We start from the raw sequence: 22,644 nt of genomic DNA on the forward strand, positions 1-22,644 counted from the left end.
GCCACGCCCACCAACTCGGACGCGACGCCTCGAAAAACATGCCGTCATTTCTGTTTGTCTGTGCCACAGTCCACTTGCAGCTCTGAGCCACGTTGACTTTTCATTAGTCAACCTCAGTGGAATCTTGGTTCACACAGAGGCAGCGCCAGAGAGAGACAGAGGCACACACAGGCAGCGCGAGAGAGAGAGCCGCGCGCACACACAGGCAGCGACAGAGGCACACACACACAGAGGCAACGCCAGAGAGAGACAAGCACACACACAGGCAGCGCGCGCAAGAGAGAGCCACGCACACACACAGAGGCAGCGCCACAGAGAGACAGAGGCACACACAGGCAGCGCAAGAGAGAGCCGCGCAATCCTTTAAAACTGAAGTTAAAACACAATGAAGGAAGCAGTCTTTAAAAACCAATAAGCCCTGTGCCTCTTTTTCATTAGCGTCTCACCTGCTTCACCGCCCTGCAACAGTCGAGACGCTTTCTCAGCAGCTGACCTTCTCTGTGCCTGACTCCACTACTGTCAGTCGCCTGATAAAAAATGGTGAACTCCTGCAATGTTACTATCTTGGTTGGCTTTTACATAAAGTTTGGATTTGTTCAAATGTTCCTTTTTTTCCCCCTGTGCTTAAAACTCATTTAAAAAAAAGTGTTTATACAGCTGCTGCAATGTTACAGAGAGAGAGAGAGAGCCAGCCTGCGTGTGCATCTGAGCAAAGACAATTTCCTGTAACATTTGCCTTTGCAATGACAATTAATAAGGCACAGGGCCAAACTTTCAAAAAGATGTGAATGTATCTGCCAAAACCAGTTTTCAGTCACAGACAGTTGTATGTTGCTCTCTCCAGAGTTCCATCTTTTCATTCACTTACTGGTATGCCTGCAGGAACACGTGCAGCGAGAGAGTGAGCGACACACACACGCATACAGGTGCGCGAGAGAGAGAGCGCTGGACGCATAAGAATAATAATACTTCATTACATTGATATACCGGTGTTTTCAGTATTCAAAGCGCTATCCACACAGGGAGAAACCGGGAAGCGAACCCAAAATCTTCCACAGACTCCTTACTGCAAAACAGCAGCACTACCATTGCGCTACAAGGCAGTTAAAGAATGCACTGGCCTCGATTTTGTTTTCACTTCTGTTTACAGCGATCGGATCGTAGCGTGCATTGTTGCAATGTTACTTTTCTTGGTGGCTTATTACATTACGGATGTTTCACATGTTCATTTTTTTCCCTGTGCTTAAAAGACATTAAAAAAGTTTCTCAACTGTGACTCCGGAACAACTCAGTACGCAAGCTATATTAAGCGTCAACAACGAAGACTCGCTACACCTTAATGAACAAGTGCTGAAACTTATCCCTACCGACGAAGTAACTTTCACCAGTGTGGCCTCCATCGTCACAGACGATCCCGCTTTCAGTCACGGACAATTGTATGTTGCTCTCTCCAGAGGTCCATCTTTTCATTCACTCACAGTGGTATCCACAAACCCACCCCATTTGGACAACTGTGTCATTCAGCAAGTGTTCACCCATCAATACATAATTATGCGGCGTATGTTACGCCGCGGGTTGGCTAGTGATGTTATATTTCTTTAAGGCAATTCTTTCTTTGCCATCAATAGATTGTAAAATCAAAATTGTTAATCTACTTTTAATGGGAGGTTAAAAATAAATGGGTATCTTAAACTTAAGATGCCCAAATTGATTAATTCTGTCTAGTCTTTTGATCTTTTCATTTGTGTAGGGACTCGATCTATAACAATATTTAAGCTCCATTCCTAACATTAATCTTGAAGTTAAACTTAGACTTACAGCACTAGATTTTTGAGTAAACATATGCAAATCTGCATCCTTGATTTGAATTTCACAACATTCATTTACAGGGGAGTTAACACACTTTTATCTCTTCTTTATAAATTGAAAGGGGGTGTTCTAAATAGTATCATGCTTGAAATACATTAAAAATTGACATTTGTTAAATATGAGAAACTTGCACGAGTATGTGTCATGTTCTACTCATGGACACAACCACTTGGACCAGCTGTTTAAATGTCAAAGAAGCCTCTACATGTAAACTTGTTCCACCATTGGATGGGTCTAACCACAATCTGATCCATAATACTCCCTACAAGCCTGTTATTTGATGGCAATAGCTTTCTTGTTAGCTAAGCAAGATATCTTTGTGTCTTTGTTGTTAGATTGCTGTTATGTTTTTTATGATATATTTTTTGAGCTTTTGTAAAGTCTTAATTTTTGTTTGGGGTCAAATAAAGTACCATCTATCCATCTGTATTCTGCTAAATTTAAGGTACGCCATGGTGCAGGAACTGGACTTCGTGAGATTCTGAAATATCATGGAAGTAGTGGTGGAAAGTTAGTAGAAAGCACTTTAGAAGAGGTAAACTGAATACTTTTTCTTTTGTTTTTTTTTTTTTTAATTCTTTGAAAGTTGTTTACATTTTTGCAGTTTGTTGCAATTATACTTGAAAGGTCTGTGTGTTAGTGATTAATTTGTTTGGTACTGCTGCTTTACCGTTTTGCTTTACTCTTAGCTCACCACTAGAGCTTAAAGCACTCCTATATAAGGCAAGTTACACTAACTGCAGAAAGTATTGTACTGGACAACTATTACACAATAATTATTTGAGTCTTTTTAAATTTTCCTCTTATGCCAAGGGCTAATATTATGTATATATTATTTTGTCTGTTTTATAATTGTGATTTGCAAATTATTTGATGTTCACTGTTTAGTTAGTATTACATTTTTCCTAAATTTAGTATTTCTCAAAGGTGTACTACTAGACTTTTTCTTGGATGCAAGTAGATTGTTTGTGTAAGAACTAGGCAGACATTTGCATTGATTTTACTCCAATTCATAACTTCTCTCACAGATCAGTTACTTGACAGTCATCCATAAAAAGGTTAAAAGTCTTTAAGATTTTGTGGTTTTTACTTTATTACTGTGCATGTCATCCTTGACCAATATGTTGGCATGATATTCTTTATCTTTGTTATTTGTATGAACTACATTTTATCCTTTTCTTTAAGATGAAGCAGCAACATCAGGAATGGCTAGAAGATCTAGTTATTCGGCTGCTTTGTGTTTTTGCACTTGATCGATTTGGAGATTTTGTATCTGATGAGGTGAGTATTTTGTTTAGCATGCTGTATTGCGTGCCTGAATGTAATGTTTTAATTTTTTCTCTTTTGCATTCCACACCTCCTCCCCCTTTCATATTACATAATAACTAGGTTGTGGCTCCTGTGCGTGAAACCTGTGCTCAGACGTTAGGTGTTGCATTGAGGCACATGAGTGAAGCTGGAGTAGAAAAAGCTGTAGATGTCCTTTTGAAGCTGTTAACCCAAGAACAGTGGGAAGTGAGGCATGGTGGGCTTCTTGGGATAAAATATGCTCTTGCAGTTCGACAGGTACGGTGTTTTCTTTTGGTCATATCAGCAAAGTGTCATGTCATTATCTTAATTTCTTTCATTTTCATCTGTGAAACATATATGACTTAAAAGAATCCTGACTCTCAGAATTAATATTTTTGATTGTAGCTGTATCAACCTTGTGCTGGAACTATTAACCTCTACTTCAATAAAGTATCTCACTGATCCTTCAGATATAAATATATATATATTCATGTTTTTGAGACAAGGTTTTTAACAGATAATAATCAAAACGTACATACAAGATAATGTTTTTGTTGGTTGTTAGAAGGATCTGAGATATCCTTTGACTTCCTTCAATTCTGAAATGGAAATGTGGGCTCTGGTAAAAGATAGAGGGATGAAATATTAATTTTTTTTTGCCTGAGAAGAACAAAACTGCAGAGTATTTTTAAATTACTAGACTTGTTGTATCTAAGTAGACTTTTTTTTTTTTTTCTTGTAAGGCCAATGTTGTAACTGTATTAAAAGATAAAATGATCATGTTTAATTGTGTAATTTTAATTAATTTTATGCAAAGGATATGATTAAGTCATTATTACCGAAAGTACTACCAGCAGTAACTGAGGGTCTTCAAGATCTAGATGATGATGTTCGGGCTGTGGCAGCGGCATCACTTATACCAGTTGTTGAAGGTCTGGTACAGCTTCAGGCAGATAAGGTAATATTTCTTTATAGGTCACAAAGTAATCATTGGTTTAAAAAATGTCATGGGAAAATAACATTATCAAGCTTTGAAAGCATTCTTGAATTATATTCTTTTTGTTTGTGTCCAGTTTGTTCTGTGGAGGAAACAAAAAAGTTATCTTGCCTTTTATCAAATTGCTGGAAACATTTTTTGGAAAGTATATTTCTGTTATGTGGTGCTTGAGCCATGCTTTGCTGTAGTATAATTTTTTTGTGAACTGAAAAATTCAGACACCACAATGTACGGTATGTTAGTGCTATCTGAAGGAGATGTGTATGAATGTGTATATCCAGAGGTTACATTTTTTTTGATGTTCTCAGTGTTGATTTATTAATGCTAGTATTAATGGAGAACAGGCAGTTGCAGTGCATTTGAGAAACTGCAAAGGTTATCGATATTTTCCCACCCAATAGTTTTTATACTTTAGTCAAAATTAACTGAAAATTTTTAACAGATAACTCTGTGGATAATGAAATGCTTCACCTACTTCTGTAGCGCCACAAAAACACTCTTTATTTCTAGTACTTGCAAAAATGGCACAAAAATCGGACTTTGTCGGATTTTTATTGATAACAGGACTGTAAGTCTGTTTGGAAAAAGTTTGTAAGTGAGAAAGAGGTTATTGAAGTAAGAGCGAATTGGTTTGGAGTGTAGAATTCAACCTGATAAATGAAGGGGGGTACGCTCCTTGTTTCTCTGCGGTGCAAGGCTGTTGAAGAAATTGTGTCTAAAAATGAGGAATGTAGTCATTATATCTGGTCATCTCATGAGTAAGTTCAAAGAAAACTGTAATAGTTTACTAGCAATAAAAAAATGTTTTGCTGAACTTTCTGAGCAAATGTCATTGCAGTCAATGTGGTGTAGTGGTTAAGGCTGTAGACTTCAGACTTTGAGGTAGTGGGTTCAAATCCTACTACTAATACCTTGTGACCAAGTCAGTTCACCTGCCTGTGTTCCAACTGGACAAACACAAGAAATATAACAAATTATACCTGAAATGTTGCAAGTCACCTTGGAAAAAAGGCATCAGCCAAGTAATATTAAAATACAAGGTAGAAAGTAAACCTTAATTTGGTAAGATGTTTTATCATGATAAACCTGAAAATGGGAGAAAATTTGCATTTCTGCTTCAGTCTGTGAGTTTTGTAAATTTTGAGCATACTTAAGTGCTATCTCTGTAGTGCTGATTCATGAACTCTTACTGTATTCCAACAATAGAAAAAAGTAATGTTTAAAATACCGCTCTTTTCAGCAGTAAGAATTATTATAATTGCTGACATTTTTTAGGTTTTATTTGTCCACATTTTGTAATCAACACAGGGTTTTGAAGGATTATTGAGTGTCACAATGGCTTGTTTCAAAATCAGTTTGGCACATTCATGCTGCAAATATTTAAAGTACAGAATTCAGCATTTGTTAAAAGCTAAAAACATTTATTAGTTAAGCATTGAAGAATTTCATAAGCTAATCATGTTTAGTTAATGCTGTAAATCAGCATATGAAAAAGTTTGGGAACCCCTCTCAGCTTGCATAATAATTTGCTCTACTTTCAACAGAAAAGATAGCAGTGGTATGTTTTTCATTTCCTAGGAACATCCGAGTACTGGGGTGTTTTCCAAACAAAGACTTTTAATGAAGCAGTATTTAGTTGTATGAAATTAAATCAAATGTGAAAAACTGGCTGTGCAAAAATTTGGGCCCCCTTGTAATTTTGCTGATTTGAATGCATGTAACTGCTCAATACTGATTACTTGCAACACCAAATTGATTGGATTAGATCGTTAAGCCTGGAACTTCATAGACAGATGTGTTCAATCATGAGAAAAGGTATTTAAGGTGGTCGATTGCAACTTGTGCTTCCTTTTGACTCTCCTCTGAAGAGTGACAGCATGGGATCCTCAAAGCAACTCTCAAAAGATCTGAAAACAAAGATTGTTTAGTATCATGGTTTAGGGGAAGGCTGCAAAAAGCTATCTCAGAGGTTTAAACTGTCCGTTTCAACTTTAAGAAATGTAATCAGGAAATGGAACAGTTACTGTTAAAGCCAGGTCTGGCAGGCCAAGAAAATTACTGGAGCGGCATATGCACAGGATTGTGAGAATGGTTACAGACAACCCACAGATCACCTCCAAAGACGTGCAAGAACATCTTGCTGCAGGTGGTGTATTTGTACATCGTTCTACAATTGAGCACAATTTGCACAAAGAACATCGGTATGGCAGAATGATGAGAGAGAAGCCCTTTCTGCACTCACGCCACGAACAGAGTCGCCGGTTGTATACAAATGCTCTATTAGACAAGCCAGATTCATTTTGGAACAAAGTGCTTTGGACTGATGAGACAAAAATTTAGTTATTTGGTCATAACAAAAGCGCTTTGCATGGCAGAAGAAGAACACCGCATTCCAAGAAAACACCTGCTACCTACTGTCAAATTTGTTGGAGGTTCCATCATGCTGTGTGGCTAGTTCAGAGACTGGGGCCCTTGTTAAAGTCAAGGGTCAACCCAATATCAACAAATTCTTCAGGATAACGTTCAAGCATCAGTTACAAAGTTGAAGTTATGCATGTGTTGAATATTCCAACAAGACAATGACCCAAAACACAGTTCGAAATCTACAAAGGCATTCATGAAGAGGGAGAAGTACAATGTTCTGGAATGGCCGTCACAGTCCCCTGACTTGAATATCATCGAAAATCTATGGGATGATTTGAAGCAGGCTGTCCATGCTCGGCAGCCATCAAATTTAACTGAACTGGAGAGATTTTGTATGGAAGAATATTCAAAAATACCTCCAACCAGAATCCAGACACTCATTAAAGGCTATAGGAGGTGTCTAGAGGCTGTTAAATTTGCAAAAGGAGGCTCAGCTAAGTATTGATGTAATATTTCTGTCCTACACATTAATACTTGGGCATAACCCTTTATCTACAATAAAAGCCTTAATTCTTTTGGACTAAGTATGCACCAGTTTTACAAATTGTTCAGGAGTGATTCTTCCCCATTCTTCTTGGCCAAATTTATAGAGATCCTCTAGGCTGGTGGGTTGGCACCTCTGAACAGCAGTTTTGAAATAGTGCCACGGATTCTCAATAAGGTTAAGATCAGAGCTTTGACTTGACCATTCCAAAACATTCACCTTTCTGTTTTTGAGCCATTCCAGTGTCACTTTGGCCTTATGCTTAGGGTCATTATCATGTTGAGAGATGAATCTTCTCTTGAGCTGTAGGTTCATGTCAGAAAGAATAATAATTTTATTTAGGCTGCTACTTTGATCAGTCATATTAACTAATTTTTTTCTTAAGTATGTAAAGTAGTTGCATTTTTTGATGTTATTGAGTGTTAAATTCTTTTTCATTTGTTTATCCAAATTTATTGGACATTGTGAAGAAAGCTGGGCTCATTCTAAATGGTGCCATCACCTGGTGTTTTTTTCAACGACACACTGAAAACACCAACTTTTATTCATCTTTTTTTTTTTAATTTATTGCTTTGCACCCTCCACCACCATAATGTATATTATAGTATATCTATAGTGGAGGAGCAAAAGCTTTAGATTAGTCAAAAATTTCAATCTCTGGTTTTCGATGGATAACTACATTATAGGGTCCCCTGATACCAAAAACATTGATATCCCGATGATGTGTGTATGTTTCTATCTGTGTGTGTGTGTGTGTGTGTGTGTCACAGTTTCTTGAGGACGGTCTAGAGCTGAAATGGCTGGACGGAAAAATACTACACTTGAGAAGACAATGTGCCGATTAGTTTTTGAGCCAAATCGTGCAAGACAAAAAGGCACTCTAGAGGAACCCTCAAATACTGTAGTTCTGCAATTAATTATGAATTCTTCTAATCTGTTGCTATTGTAATGACCTATTTTTATAATCAAACATCTGCATTAGAGCGGTAAATAATTACTAAGATGTTATAGAATAGTTCAGGTAACTTGGTTTCTGGGGCGCAAAGCGTACTGATGCTCGCGTCCAATTTTTTTTTTTTTTCTTTTAATGCCATGATGAAATGATGGTAGTGTTTTTTTTGCTGTTTTATATTTTATTTACACATGAACGAATGTATTTGCATGTGTCATTTTTTCCTTAAGGATTTATTTAATTTAGTAGCTGTTACTATATTAAAAGAAGAAAAAATCCTATTTTTTTTTTCTTTTTCCTTTTTTGAATATAAAGGTACCATTCATTGTTAACACATTGTGGGATGCCCTCTTGGAGCTTGATGATCTAACTGCATCTACCAACAGCATAATGACACTCTTGTCTTCTCTGCTAGCCTATCCTCAAGTTCGACAGTGCAGGCAAGTCCCTTGCTTTAGTAAAGTCTGATGTTGTATTCTTAAATACTTAACTATCTCTTTTGCAATTTTAATTATTAAATATTTAGCTTATTTCTTTCAGAATTTGTCAGTAATATTTTCTTAATTTTGTCAGCTTATCTGATACATCAAAATAAAGCTGCACTTGTACTTGGTGGCTGAAAATTATTTAATTTCATTGATTTCTATGTTTTTAGTATTCAGCTATCACTTACCATCCTGGTACCACGTGTCTGGCCATTTCTCCGCCATACTATTGCATCTGTTCGAAAAGCAGCCTTGGAAACACTGTACACTCTTCTATCAAAAGAAAACCATGTATGTGTAGCACTTTTACTCTCACTGAAAATCAGTAATATAATTAGGATAGGGTTTTGAAGGGTCATGTTTTATTTCAGAATTGTGCTGTGTGGCTAACCCCTATTTTACAAGAGATGCTGAGGCACATCTTTCAGTCTTGTATTCTGGAAAGCAATCAAGAAATTCTGGATCTAATTCAAAAGGTTAGGTATTTTAAGTTGTGTTGCTATAGCTATATTAAAATGCATCATTAATATGATTTGACTATCAACCTTTAATACCACCTAGTAGTTACTTAACATGTGTTTCATAGGTTTGGAGTGAGTTGTTGCACCAGGCTCCACTTCAGTATGTAGTTGCTGCTGCTTGTCCCTGGATGGGTGCCTGGCTGTGTCTGATGATGCAGCCATCACACATGCCAATTGACTTGAACATGCTACTAGAAGTGAAGGCCAGATCAAAGGTATCACTTAATTTTAAAACTTTAAGAAGTTCTATAACCTTTTTGATTACACTCTTATGTAAATGAAATGTTATTGCTGGCTGAAGATTTTTTACCTGCATATGAAGAAGAGTGTGATTCTTTTATACAGCCCTATTTAGTGTTCCAGTGTCCTCTTGGCACTGTCTCTGCATGTTGTTGCTTGTGTCTGCTTCAGTTTTTCCACTGGTATTTCTCTTCCTCCTACATCCCAAACATGGATGTGTCAATGTTGACTGGTGACTTTTAAACTGACTCTTTAAGAGTGTGTGTGTTTGTGTTCCATTTTTTGGCTTTAAAATGTAGTAGTTTGCCTGTGTTGAAGGTCATGATAGTTATCTGTACATAGTTTTCAATCAATAGTACCAAATTAATTTTAACCTCCGAAGCTGGCAGAGTCACTTGTAGCTTTGTGGAATGGGGAGGATTTGGGGTGCTTGCTGTGAATTATTGCCAAGTTACAGCACTGCATCTGTGTATATATTGTACTTTCTGGAAATCGTTTGGAGTCTCTTAAAAGAAACAAACAATGTTTATTAAAGATTTTTTTATCTAGTAGCACAAAAGATAGTTATTAAAATGTGTGTTTAAATATCTTTTGCAGCCATATTGTATAGTCATTTTAAGGAGATGTATAAAATGGCAAAATCTAAATTTTAATGGTGGCTTGGCTTTAGTGGATACTGGTGGTATGTAAATGGGAAATTTGTTGCCTGTGTAATAGGAAAACATGAAGGTGGAGGGAAAGAAATGTTGACTTTCAGTAATATTATATATTTGTATATAATATTGCTGGCACATTGTAAAGCAGACCTGTCATCCTGGCCTTGAATCTTACACGTGATTTATTCTTCTGTGTGGAATTTGCACATTATATCCATTTTAGCATAGATGTTCCTCTAGTTATCCCAGTTTCCACCCCACAAACCTGAGGATGTGCTTGTTAGGTTGACTGGCAATTCAATATTGGAACCCTTTGTGATTATGAGTAAGGGAGCCATTGGTTGGGCTGGTGCTCTATTCATGGCTGCTTTCTGTCTTCAGTTCAGTTTATTTCTGTATAGCACTTTTCATTCTATGCAGGCTGAGCACTGTAACAAATTGACAGATAAATGCAATTGTAAACTTTACAAATAGCTAATTGCATGATGAGTACACATAAAGACATTTGTTTTAACAGACACAAGAACAAAATAGTCTGAAACTGAATAAAATAAATGGAACTTAAAAATATATGTCCATTAGTTAGTTGTTGAGCTATGGTCAGTTGACAACGAATGAAAGGAAGAGAAAAATGCCAAAAGCAAACATCTGGGGATCCATGGTCAGGTATCAAAGGCCTGGAGACCTAGGCCAAATGGCCACCCACCCCCTCCTAGGCATTCTACGTTAGAGATTGTGATCTAATGTGAAAATAGAATTTCTTCATCCATTGATTCCAGTGCTCCAAGTAACAGAGGTGTCCTCCCATCAGCAGGAAATCAGCTTGGAAGTAGAGCAGTGGCACTAGGTGCCACAGCAGGATTCAGAGATGATAAATTCAGCCTAAATTTAAAAGCAGAGACACCAGAAGCATCTCTTTTATAAGCAGGCAGATTGTTCCACACTCTTTTCAGGCCCTGTAGGTAAAATGGTGACCTCCCACTGTTATTTGGTAATCCTTGGAATTTTGATTTGCCGGGAATCTTGAGATCTTAATGTGTGTTCTGCTTTGTAAGTGATAAGTTCAGATAATAAACAGTGCCTTGGCCATTTAAGGCTTTATATGTATGAAGGAGGATTTTGAAATCAGCCCAAGGCTTAACTGGGAACCAGAATCAAGTTCTTGTAATGATTTTGTCCACAGCATTTTGAATTAGCTGATGGTTACATAGAGAAAAAATTTAACAACCTCTGAATAACTCATTGTAGTAGTCGATCAAAATTCTTTGTGTCAAGTATGTCTAGTCTAGTTTGAGTAAGAGGTGCGAGTGTATGTGTAGTATGTTCACCTTCCACCAACCCCTTTGCAATTTGAGTTTGAAAATATGAACGTTTTTTATTAGATTGTTGTTTTAACCTTGATTAAAAAAAACTTTCAGCTGGTCACTGCTTAAAAAAGGATTTTTTTTTTTTTTTACTGATTAGGTGATTTTATTGTTTTCTACAAAGTGTATGATGATGATAATAAACTGTTAATAAAACTGCCCATCTATCTTATTTGTCTATAGGTAGTTTTACATATGTAGTCATTTTTTTTTTTTTTGTAAATATTTGAAAGGAAAAATCCTCTGGAAAAACACGTCAGGGATCAAATCAGGTTAAAGAAGTGATTCAGGAGTATATAGCTGGAGCAGACACTGTTACTGAAGATTTCACAACAAGGGATTACTATGTTATGAGAGCTAGGATGATGGCAGCAAAGTAAGTGATTTTTTTTTTTCCAGAGATATTAGGTTTGCAATTATAAATGGCATGCATATCAAAATAATAAACTTTAAATCTGTAGCACTTATAAGTTGCTTTTGTACATGTTAACTCTTGGATTGCAGATTTTGTTTCCCCAAATATTTTTGTACTTAAAATTAGCATGAAAGAATGGTGCAAATTACTATTTTTGTAAAATATTGGGCTTATGTGGATATATTACACAACTTCAATCACATAAACTATTAATTTTTTCCACTTCATATGCATAATTTATTTTTAATTTATGCCATTTAAAAACAAGTACAGTAATCCCTCCTCCATCGCGGGGGTTGCGTTCCAGAGCCATCCGCGAAGTAAAAACCATATGTTTATATGGTTATTTTTATATTGTCATGCTTGGGTCACAGATTTGCGCAGAAACACAGGAGGTTGTAGAGAGACAGGAACGTTATTCAAACACTGCAAACAAACATTTGTCTCTTTTTCAAAAGTTTAAACTGTGCTCCATGACAAGACAGAGATGACAGTTCCGTCTCACAATTAAAAGAATGCAAACATATCTTCCTCTTCAAAGGAGTGCGCGTCAGGAGCAGAGACTGTCAGAAAGACAGAGGAACGCAAACAAATCAATAGGGCTGTTTGGCTTTTAAGTATGCGAAGCACAGCGGCACAAAGCTGTTGAAGGCGGCAGCTCACACCCCCTCCGTCAGGAGCAGAGAAAGATAGAGAGAGAGACAGAGAAAAACAAACGAGCAAAAATCAATACGTGCCCTTCGAGCTTTTAAGTATGCGAAGCACCGTGCAGCATGTCGCTTCACGAAGCAGCTGCACAGAAGGTAGCAACGTGCAGATAATCTTTCAGCATTTTTAGACAAGCATCCGTATCGTCTAGGTGTGCGAACAGCCCCCCTGCTCAATCCCCCTACGTCAGGATCAGAGAAAGTCAGCGCAAGAGAGAGAGAGAGAAAAGTAAGTTGGGTAGCTACTCAGCCATCTGCCAATAGCGTCCCTTGTATGAAATCAACTGGGCAAACCAACTGAGGAAGCATGTACCAGAAATTAAAAGACCCATTGTCCGCAGAAATCCGCGAACCAGCAAAAAATCTGCGATATATATTTAAATATGCTTACGTATAAAATCCGCGATAGAGTGAAGCCGCGAAATGCGAAGCGCGATATAGTGAGGGATTACTGTAATTGCGATTTCAATATTTAAACCTAATAAACAAGTGGATTAATATTACTTTCAATTTGAAGTTTTCTGCTTTGTAATATTTTTTCTAACCCCTGTAGTAATGCTCCTTTATATTTAAAGATTATGGGAAAAAAAATCAATTGAAATATGTGACAGAATAACAAAATATTTCTATACAGGGCAGGGATTACTTTACATGTATAGAGGAAACTATACACACTGTTATACCTTCATTGCCATATATAGAATAGACGGGTAATTGTCCAGTTGTTACCAAACAGATAAATTTGTCAAGCATAAAAATTTAAATTTGTCAAATATTGTCACAAAATGGAAAAAATGTTAGCTTTAAGGTTTAAATTATATTGTATGAGGGGGAAGAAGAAACACATATATTTTTATAGGAAATGTGAAAGGTACATTTTTGGAAAGTCTTCATAAAAATTATGTATCATTACTTACCCTATAACATTAGAGTTTTTGCTTGTGCATATATACTCAGTACTTAGTGAGTCAACATTTATACTTTTAACCATTTCTCTAACCTTTATTCTGTAATGCGCTTCAGGATGATATTCACTTATTCCTGAATTCTGTATTTTTTGTGTTTTGCCATAAAATGAATACCAGTGAGTGTGTCATTGTATAATCCAGCAAAGCTAATTTTTCTGAATCAAAAAGCATATTTTTTATAAATTTAGTCAATTCTTAGCTATTTTTATGTCACCTTTTTAACAACACACAAGGCTCAACCATATTGTAGCACATCCCTTCATTTCATATTGCTTAATTAAACACCTGTTCAGGAATTCTTGGAACTCCGTTATCACACCTTGTACAAAGTGTTCTGTAATTAAGATTTTGCTGTTTTTGTATTAAAAGGTTGTTGGGCGCACTCTGCTGTTGTATATGTGACCCTGAGGTTAATGCAATGAACCAGGATATTAGGCCATCTGAGTCACTTGCTCAACTATTGCTTTTTCATCTCAACTCCAAATCTGCTTTGCAACGAATTGCTGTAGCATTATTACTTTGTGAGTGGGCAGCTCTACAGAAGGTTAGTCTGCTTTATTTAAAACATCAAATGGTAGTCTTTTTTTATTTATCCTGAAACAATTATTGCCTAGTCTGTAATTTGTTACCTAAATCTGAAAATGTGTCATTTGTGTGTAAAAATGTCAACATTGGAGTTATCCTTTTTATATAGTGAGTTTCTTTCTATCCAAGACTTACACTTAACATTATTCATTATTTATACTATTAGCACTTTTTAGCCAACATTACTAAAGTTAAATATAACAGTTTTTTACGAAAAATGAACAGTAATTCTATTGTTATATTGATAGATAGAACTTTATTTGTCTCCAGGGAGAAATATGGCAGTTAAAAGGGATTGTGTTAAAAAATGCTTTAGTTGCCTCACATTTTTATGCGATCGTTTTGTTCACCCCACTGAATTAAAGCTGAAAGTCTGCACTTCAACTGCATCTGAGTTGTTTCATTTAAAATTCATTGTGGTAATGTACAGAACCAAAATTAGAAAAAAGTCGTCTCTGTCCAAATATTTATGGACCTAGCTGTACATGGGTATGTAGTTTTTTTTTTTTTCCCCTGACAATTATCGTAACTTTTTATTAGCTTGTTTTGGAAATAAATGTAAATTGCATTGATTTCAGATACATTAAAATTTTCCTGTGTATTTTACCTTTTGCAGCAGAACTGAGTGATAAGCTTAGTTATTTTCTTTTTTTCAGTTTTGGCTAACTATTCTTTATAATTGTACCTACTTTATAATTGTACCTTGGTGTTCAATATATAATAGAGAGAATATGAATGAGATACTGCACTAAGTCACCTGCATGGTTTTAAGGGTTCAGAAATGTGAAACTGCTGGAAAGTTATCATGGAGATGTCTAATTTGGCATCCCCTATGATACATAGTTGTGTAAACTGACATCCTCAAGTGACAAAATGAGCAGCTGCTCTTGTCACGTTTCACATCCACTTTGACCAGAAATCATGTAATGTGTCGCTGGATTAAGCAAATTGTACAAGTGCAATGACCACGTTGGGGACATTACCCTGACACCTAAATTAATATTTGGGATCTTAAGTGTTTTGTAGTTTTCATTTTTATCTCATACAATGGACTATATAAGTCTTTATTTAATAGCTAAGGATACTTCAAATTTACTTTCTATTTTCAGGTAAATTTTTGGTGTTTGTTATGTCTTTTTTACCTTAGTGGTTCTGTTGATGTTACATTTATACTTACCAGTAAACAGTGTTCCTGTGTTTTTGTTTCCTAACTTTATAGGACTGTATTGCTGTGTCAAGTGCAGTACAGCCACGATTATTGGCCATTTTGTCAGAGCATCTTTATTATGACGAGATAGCCATCCCTTTCACAAGAATGCAGAATGAATGCAAGCAACTGATCACTTTACTAGCTGATGCACACATTGATGTTAAAAATAAAATTAATTGCAGTGTCTTCACAATTGATCAAGCAAGCGAATTGGTAAGTGGATTAATGTAAGATTACCAATAGCATAATATAATATTGTTTTAAGGATTCTTTATTAATTAGCTAGATGATGCCACTAATATAACACTTTTCTAAATGTAAATATGACCCTTAAAACAGTTGCATTTGATTGATTGTTTTTATTAGACAAGTTCAATTGTTTAGTAAATAATTTAATCGTACTTTTCTGTTTTTCTTAATGTGAGGTTGCTAACATGTCTTTAACTTTTTTCTGCCCATATAGGTTACATCCATTTTCAATGAATTCACTACAGCTCTAAATATAAAGTCTAAAACACTGCAGCATTTGGAAAGTAAAAGACAGCAGGTTCAGATCACTGTTACCGAAACCAATCAGGAGTGGCAGATTCTTCACTTGAGGGTTCATATGTTTACTGCGTGTGCAATTGTAAACTTACAGCTGCTTCCAGATAAACTGAACCCTGTGATCAAACCACTTATGGAAGCCACAAAGAAGGAAGAAAATACTCTGGTTCAGTGTTATGCAGCAACCTTTATTGCTAAGCTGCTTCAGCAGTGTATTCATCGATCCCCCTGTCCCAACCCCAAAATTATTAAGAACCTCTGTAGCTCTGTGTGCATTGATCCTTTAGTGACTCCATCTGCAGCATGCCCAGTGCCAGACCCCATCATTCAGGAAAACTCTAAAGGTATGTCTTGTTCAATACATTTTCAGTCCATAATAATTGGAATTTTACCCAAGTCATAACCTTTTGTCTCTTTTCCTCTCCTGTAGTACCTTCTAGAAATCTACTGTCACTCAGTACATTTCAATAGATAACTCATAGAGAAATGTTTGTTTGCTATATGCATATGAATCTTGTGTGCAACTTAATCCACCCTCCAAATTATTTTTTCTGAGCTGATCACAAATTGCCATAGGCATGAGACTATATAGTCTCATTGTCCTCAATATTTCTCTTATGATTGTCATTATGATTGTCAGATAACTCTCCCAACTCCCCAAAACTAACCCCATTCGTGTATTATATTTTTTCTAGACTATGCAAATCTTTTAATCTTTGCTTTCCATCCATGCTGGAAAATCTCCCCTTCTGTATTGCTTGTAACAGGTTCAATTACTGTTAACCTCCGATCTATCTTGACATACCTTCATTTGCATGCCTAACAACAAATATTAACATTAAAAAAAATTAACATTAAAAAAATTAATATTTGCTATTAAAATTAATTTTACTTTATTGCTAATTCTATAAAATGTACTGTATATTCTTGAAGGCAGTGTTTCCCAAACTGTGTTCCAACTTACACATATGTTCATGAAAAATTATTGAAATGACTATGGTAATTTGAAAAAAAAAATTCTTTAGTTTCTGTAGCATCATAATTTTTTACTTTTTTTTGTAATTTGGTCACCTTTGTTTAAATATAATGTGAATGCTTAAATGAATAGACTCTCATTTTTCATCCTATAAGTTTACAGTGTGTCTTCATTTCAACAGTATCCATATTCATTCAGTGTCACAGTTATGATGTTTTTACTGCCAACTGGCATGAGATCCGTACAGTGCTTAGGACTAATGACATTGTGTGTGATTTTAGCCTAGTTCAAGTACATGAAACAAAATAGTTACTGTGTCCAAAGTGAATTGTCTTCATAATTATGAAGTTACGTCTGCAGCAGTGAAGTTAATATTGTCACTTCCTGCCTTACAGGCAAGGAAAAACAATTGCAGTATTTTATTCCCCCAAAACAAACAGTAAAAAATAGGGTTCAACTAATAAGAGACCAAAACAAATGTAATGTAACAGTCATTATGCTTGAATTTTGGGTTTACATGTTTTGAAACAGTTTCTTGCTTTGCACTAAACTTCATAAACACTTAGAAACTAATGATGGTGTGCAAACATATATTTTTAAGAGGCATTGAAACTCATTTGAAAATTGTAAACCTTAAGTTCTTGCTCTTGTTAAAACAGAATATAAAAATGCAACAGGCATCAGTTTGCACAAGTTACTTAATGGTGAAGCTCACACTATTGGAGAAATGATTATTAAGTATTGTACAAAAGATATTTGGTAACATGCATGCTAAACAAGCAGTCTGAGCAAAAAAGTAGATGCAGTAAAATTGTCAAATAATACTGTTACATATCTTAATACAGATTTTTTGACGACATAACAAAGTAGCTAATGTGCTGAATAAAACTTTTTGCAGTTAAATACAAGGGAAGAATTTGACAATTTTTAGCATAAAAAATTTCATCCATCAATAAGAAACTAGAATATCTTCAGTTGAACAAAATAATTTGGCTTCTTTATATTACACAGTCTTTTGGTAGAAATAAATTCTAAATCCACAAAGAAGTTTCTAATGCAATTTTACAGCACTTGGGAGATTTGCAAACATCCCTCTTGAAATATTTTCCCTAGCCCACTGAGAAGTCTTGGGTTTTAAATCCATTTGTAGTTACAGCTAAGTCAGTCTGCTTCACTAAGCCTAATTGATTTAATAATGACTCTGATTTGAAACAGGAATATAAGGAATTTCCATTAAATAATTTCTGGGCTAGCTTAACAGAAGTTGTTCCCAAAATGAGTAATTCAGGTATACAGTACTACCTTTTACCATGACTTGTTTGTGCGAGACTGTATTTTCATATTATAAAAAAAAAAGTATAGGAATAGACTTGATGCTACACTAGATATGAGGATTGAACTTTTCTACATTGCGTCTGATGTAAAAGAATTTGTGATTCAAAGACTCAACCTTTGATCTCATTAAAAATTGCCTTTTGTTTTTCTTTTCAAAAATATACTTTGTTGTTTTGGTATATTAGGTATTACAAGGTAAGCACAGCTGTAATCTCCTTCTTGTAATTTCTGTATGTATATTATTGTTTTTATGTGTGAATTTACACTTGACCTTCATTTTTTTATGCAAATAATCACTAATATAAGTGTTCCATTAGTGTATTACAAATTGTGAGTGATCCATAACAAAGAAGTTTGGGAAACACTGCTTTAAGGTTTTAACTGGCTTTTTATTTATTTATATCGCTTATCTTTCTGATCCTATGCCCATTGTTCTAAAATTGTTTTAAAGACATGTTTGTGGTTTCATAAAATCAAAGTATTTGGGATTCAAAGAAGGTTGTAAGAAGTAAGCTAATACTACAGTAAAAAATTAAAAAGTGAAAAAATACTAAAAGTAATGGCTCATTTTATATTCTGAGAAAGTTTGTACAGCTGTATTTTGGGTGGAGACTATTTTTTATCCATTTTTAAATTCTGTTTTCCTTAGTCAGGACTGTGAGGAGACTCCACGAGCAACATGGTAGCACAGTGCCTCACAGCTCCAAGAGACTGGGTGTGAACCCTAGTCACTCTCTGTGGAGTGCACATGTTCTTCCCATGTCTGTGTGAGTTTTCAATAATGTATATTAATTTTCCTGATGAATCTAAATTGGCCCGATATGACTGATGTAGGTTTGTGAGTGTGGCCTGAAATAAACTGGTGCCTAGTCCATGCTTGTTACTTCCACTAATGCCTAGTTATTTGGACAGGCCCAGGCCCAGGCCCCTGTGGCCTGAATTGGATCTTCTAAGGATATACAATCAATAAATTAATAAATTAAACTTGTCATGCTAACTCTAGTTGCTTGGCAGGAGTCACCACCTTATCGGAGTACACAGTGTTCATCCTTGGTAAGCAGTCATGTAAGAGGGATGCTGTTTTTTTTTTATTTAGATCATCTTGAGAAAGGGTTTCAGTAACTGCAGGAAAGTATGTTTAGTTTAACTTACAAAATGTACAAACAAATTATATTTGAATACTATTCTACTTTAACAGGAGTCAATTATGAAAAAGATGGGGTGCATCATACTGTTAACAAGATAAAAGGAATTATAACACTATACCGGCATCAAAAAGCTGCCTTTGCCATTACAAGCAGACGCGGTCCAACACCAAAGGCTATTAAAAACGCAGCTGGGGAACATCCTGCTGGAAGTAGTATCTCTGGAGATGTTGATGAGGTAAGTCAACTCATACATTGCTAAATAGCTTTTACCTGAAGAGTGTAAGCTCTGAGTAAATATTTTTTTTAAATTACACCTGTATGCCGTGCCATAGGGAACAAAATACCTTTAGATTACATATGAAGAATAATAAATATTTTTTTCAATGTGTAGGCACTGTTGTTTTTGTTTTTTTTCCCTTTGCCAGTAGAAATTTGCCATTATTTCTGTAATTTTGTTTTTATTTTTTTAGACCAAGAAGCCTTGTTTAGTGCAGAGAAGGGGAGCAGAGTTTGCACTCACAACTGTAACCAAGCACTTTGGATTGAGATTGACCCCTGACCTCCCTTATTTATGGGATTCCATGGTTGGACCTCTAAAGAGCTCTGTTGACCCTCAGAAGTTTGGTATGAATACTGCTTTGTTTTGTTAATAGAAATCATAATGAAATAGAAATATATAACTTTTCAACAGAAGAACAATATAATTTGCACCAACTCTGAACATTTAAATGTGACACATATTATTTATAAATTATGCTCGGTTTGCGAGCATATTTCGTTCCGGAAACTTGCTCATAGTCCAAAGCACTCGTATATCAAAGTGAATTTCCCCATAAGAAATAATCGAAATTCAGATTATTTGTTCCACAACCCAAAACTATTCATATAAAAATAATTAATACAAAATATAAAGTAAAAATACATAAAACAAATTAACCTGCACTTTACCTTTGAAAAGAATCATGGCCAGTGTGAGTGAGTTTCTAAACTCTTGTGGGATTGCACCCAACGGGACGACACGCAGAAGAGCGTCCTGAAGCAACCGCAGGCACCCAGCGCTGTAGCAGTTCGCCGTAAAAGCGAATCCGAAAAGATCGCAGACATGCTATAAGCGCCTGCCGTCGATGGGTGATACAAGGAACATTATAAATGTGCAGGGCCCTGCCTGACTGCTGTGTCTGTGTATAAATAACTGCACTGTGTCTGTTTCAAGCTGTATAAAGCTGGTGTTGCTAAAGTACTGAGACTCAGCTTCGTGTTTTAGGGTGCAAGACGGGGACTCGCGCATCACATACACACACACACACGAGCGCGCGCATAAACACACATACATACACACACACACACACACAGATGCGCATGCACACACAGTCACAATGCTAATGCTGTAGTAAACTATACGCTCGTACGGATGTTGACTATATGAGTGAGGCACGCCAACTCAGACGGAGAATAGGAGACGATTGCCCACAATCCCACAGCGAGAGAGAGAAGAACCATCAGCTCAGTTGTGATCACATGACGCTCAGCAGACAAAGTGTATACATACTACTCGTACTGCAAGACCTCGGTCGTTTATCGAGTCAAAATTTATTAAAAATTTTTGCTCGTCTTGTAAAACACTCGTAAACCAAGTTACTCACAAACTGAGGTTCCACTGTGTCTTTGTGTGTGTAATATATATATATTTGGCACGGGGCGATCGGCCAAAGTCAGAAGAAAAAAGGCATAAGCAGCAATTTGTTGTGTACTTAGTAGTGCAATTGCATAGAGTGTAGCCTTGTCGGCTCTTGTTCAGAAAGTGGACGCCACTTGGTTGTTTCACAATAATTAAGATTAGGTATATAAGTAGGTTTCATATTTCTGTTAACATTGTAGCTCTAAAATAGTGACTTAACAACAGGGACCTATTTTATTGACCTTCAGGTTAGTGTTTGGGCAAGGGGAAGGCCATCTTAAGTGGCATCCACTTTCTGAACAAGACCCACCTTGAGCAGTTTCTCGCGCAGAATGGAAAACTCGATTCTGAATCTGCATCTGAAAGTTTTTAAGTATCTTTGCACTTTGAGCGGACAGTCTTACATCAGCGCATCAAATTTTGGCCAGGGAATTCTCGCCACTTCGTGAAATGGCCGGCCAAAATAGCATATATGCTGGTCATTTCTAGTAATTCGGACTTTGGCCACACCTCGCGGCCAAAATGCGAAACAGCCGGGCAATTTGGGAGTGTGTGTGTGTGATACACACACACACACACACAATACAGTGGAACCTCGGGTCACGACCGTAATTCGTTCCAAAACTCTGCTCGTAACCCTATTTGGTCATGACCCGAAGTAATTTCCCCCATAGGATTGTATGTAAATACAATTAATCCGTTCCAGACCGTACAAACTGTATGTAAATATATTTTTTTAAAGATTTTTAAGCATAAAAATAGTTAATTATACCATAGAATGCACAGCATAATAGTAAACTAAATGTAAAAACATTGAATAACACTGAGAAAACCTTGAACAGAGAAAAGTAACATTGCAAGAATTCATGCTATAGCCTTACGAACCGCTCGCTGTAAACACTTTTTTAATGAGTTTTAAGTACAGGGAAAAACATGAACATTTGAAAAATCTGTAATTTAATAAACAACCAAGGAAAGTAACATTGCAACTAGGGATGGGAATTGATAAGATTTTCACGATTTCCGATTCCATTTTCGATTCTGTTTAACAATTCGATTCTTTATCGATTCTACTATCGATTCTTATTTTTAAAAAAGGAGAACACACGGGTCGATTAGCTTAGAACTTTGTTTTATATCTTTGAACAAGATAGAAATTTAGGAGTAGCATGACCTTACAAACCCAACAGTGAGATCTTAAGAGATCCACAGTCTACGGCTCCTCGATGGGGTGCCACGGGGTCCCCAGAAAAAAATGTGTAAATGTAAAATAATAATAAAATAAATATTCTTCTGTAGCAATAACAAAGTATAACATAAATTATTCTTGTGGCAATTACACAAGAATGTCCAGTAACATTTACACTCTCCTTTTTAAAAGTATATATGAGCTGAGCACTCAAAAATAAAACTACATCAGCCAGCAACAAATACAATCAACTCAAGTCCAATGGAACTGTGCACAGTGCAATTCTGCAACCATCAACTATTTTGACAGCTACATCCATGTTGGCCGCATTATCAACAGTGGCTGCCACAACCTTGTCTTTGATACCATACTCCTCCAAGATCTCATCAGTCTCCTCTGCTACAGCTGTCCCTGTCTGTGCGTGGTACACTGGTTTGGTTTTGAGGACTTTTTCTTGAGCCTGGCCATTCCTGACATAATGCAGCGTTACTGTGAGGTAATGATCTTGACTAAAACTTGCCCATCCATCTGCAGTAACGGCTGCCTTCAACACATGTTTCAGCTCAGAAATGGAAACGGATGAAACATCCGGTAAGAGGAGAACA

General features: G+C 36.1%; 1 protein-coding gene across 2 annotated transcripts in view; it reads left to right on the top strand.

Moving 5' to 3' along the window:
* btaf1 (BTAF1 RNA polymerase II, B-TFIID transcription factor-associated) overlaps positions 1–22,644 on the top strand; it is a 99,799-nt gene that overhangs the window by 45,528 nt on the left and 31,627 nt on the right. For both annotated transcript variants that reach the window (XM_051922156.1, XM_051922157.1), the window contains exons 9-22: positions 2,315–2,404; positions 3,055–3,150; positions 3,259–3,435; positions 3,977–4,117; positions 8,332–8,456; positions 8,672–8,792; positions 8,873–8,977; positions 9,088–9,237; positions 11,516–11,658; positions 13,742–13,916; positions 15,177–15,380; positions 15,631–16,057; positions 19,223–19,407; positions 19,643–19,796. In XM_051922156.1, the coding sequence (XP_051778116.1) occupies positions 2,315–2,404; positions 3,055–3,150; positions 3,259–3,435; positions 3,977–4,117; positions 8,332–8,456; positions 8,672–8,792; positions 8,873–8,977; positions 9,088–9,237; positions 11,516–11,658; positions 13,742–13,916; positions 15,177–15,380; positions 15,631–16,057; positions 19,223–19,407; positions 19,643–19,796 (2,293 nt within the window). The remainder of the gene's footprint in view (positions 1–2,314; positions 2,405–3,054; positions 3,151–3,258; positions 3,436–3,976; positions 4,118–8,331; positions 8,457–8,671; positions 8,793–8,872; positions 8,978–9,087; positions 9,238–11,515; positions 11,659–13,741; positions 13,917–15,176; positions 15,381–15,630; positions 16,058–19,222; positions 19,408–19,642; positions 19,797–22,644) is intronic.

The sequence above is a fragment of the Erpetoichthys calabaricus genome, chromosome 2, assembly GCF_900747795.2.
Source record: "Erpetoichthys calabaricus chromosome 2, fErpCal1.3, whole genome shotgun sequence".
In the NCBI taxonomy this organism is placed as follows: Eukaryota; Metazoa; Chordata; class Cladistia; order Polypteriformes; family Polypteridae; genus Erpetoichthys; species Erpetoichthys calabaricus.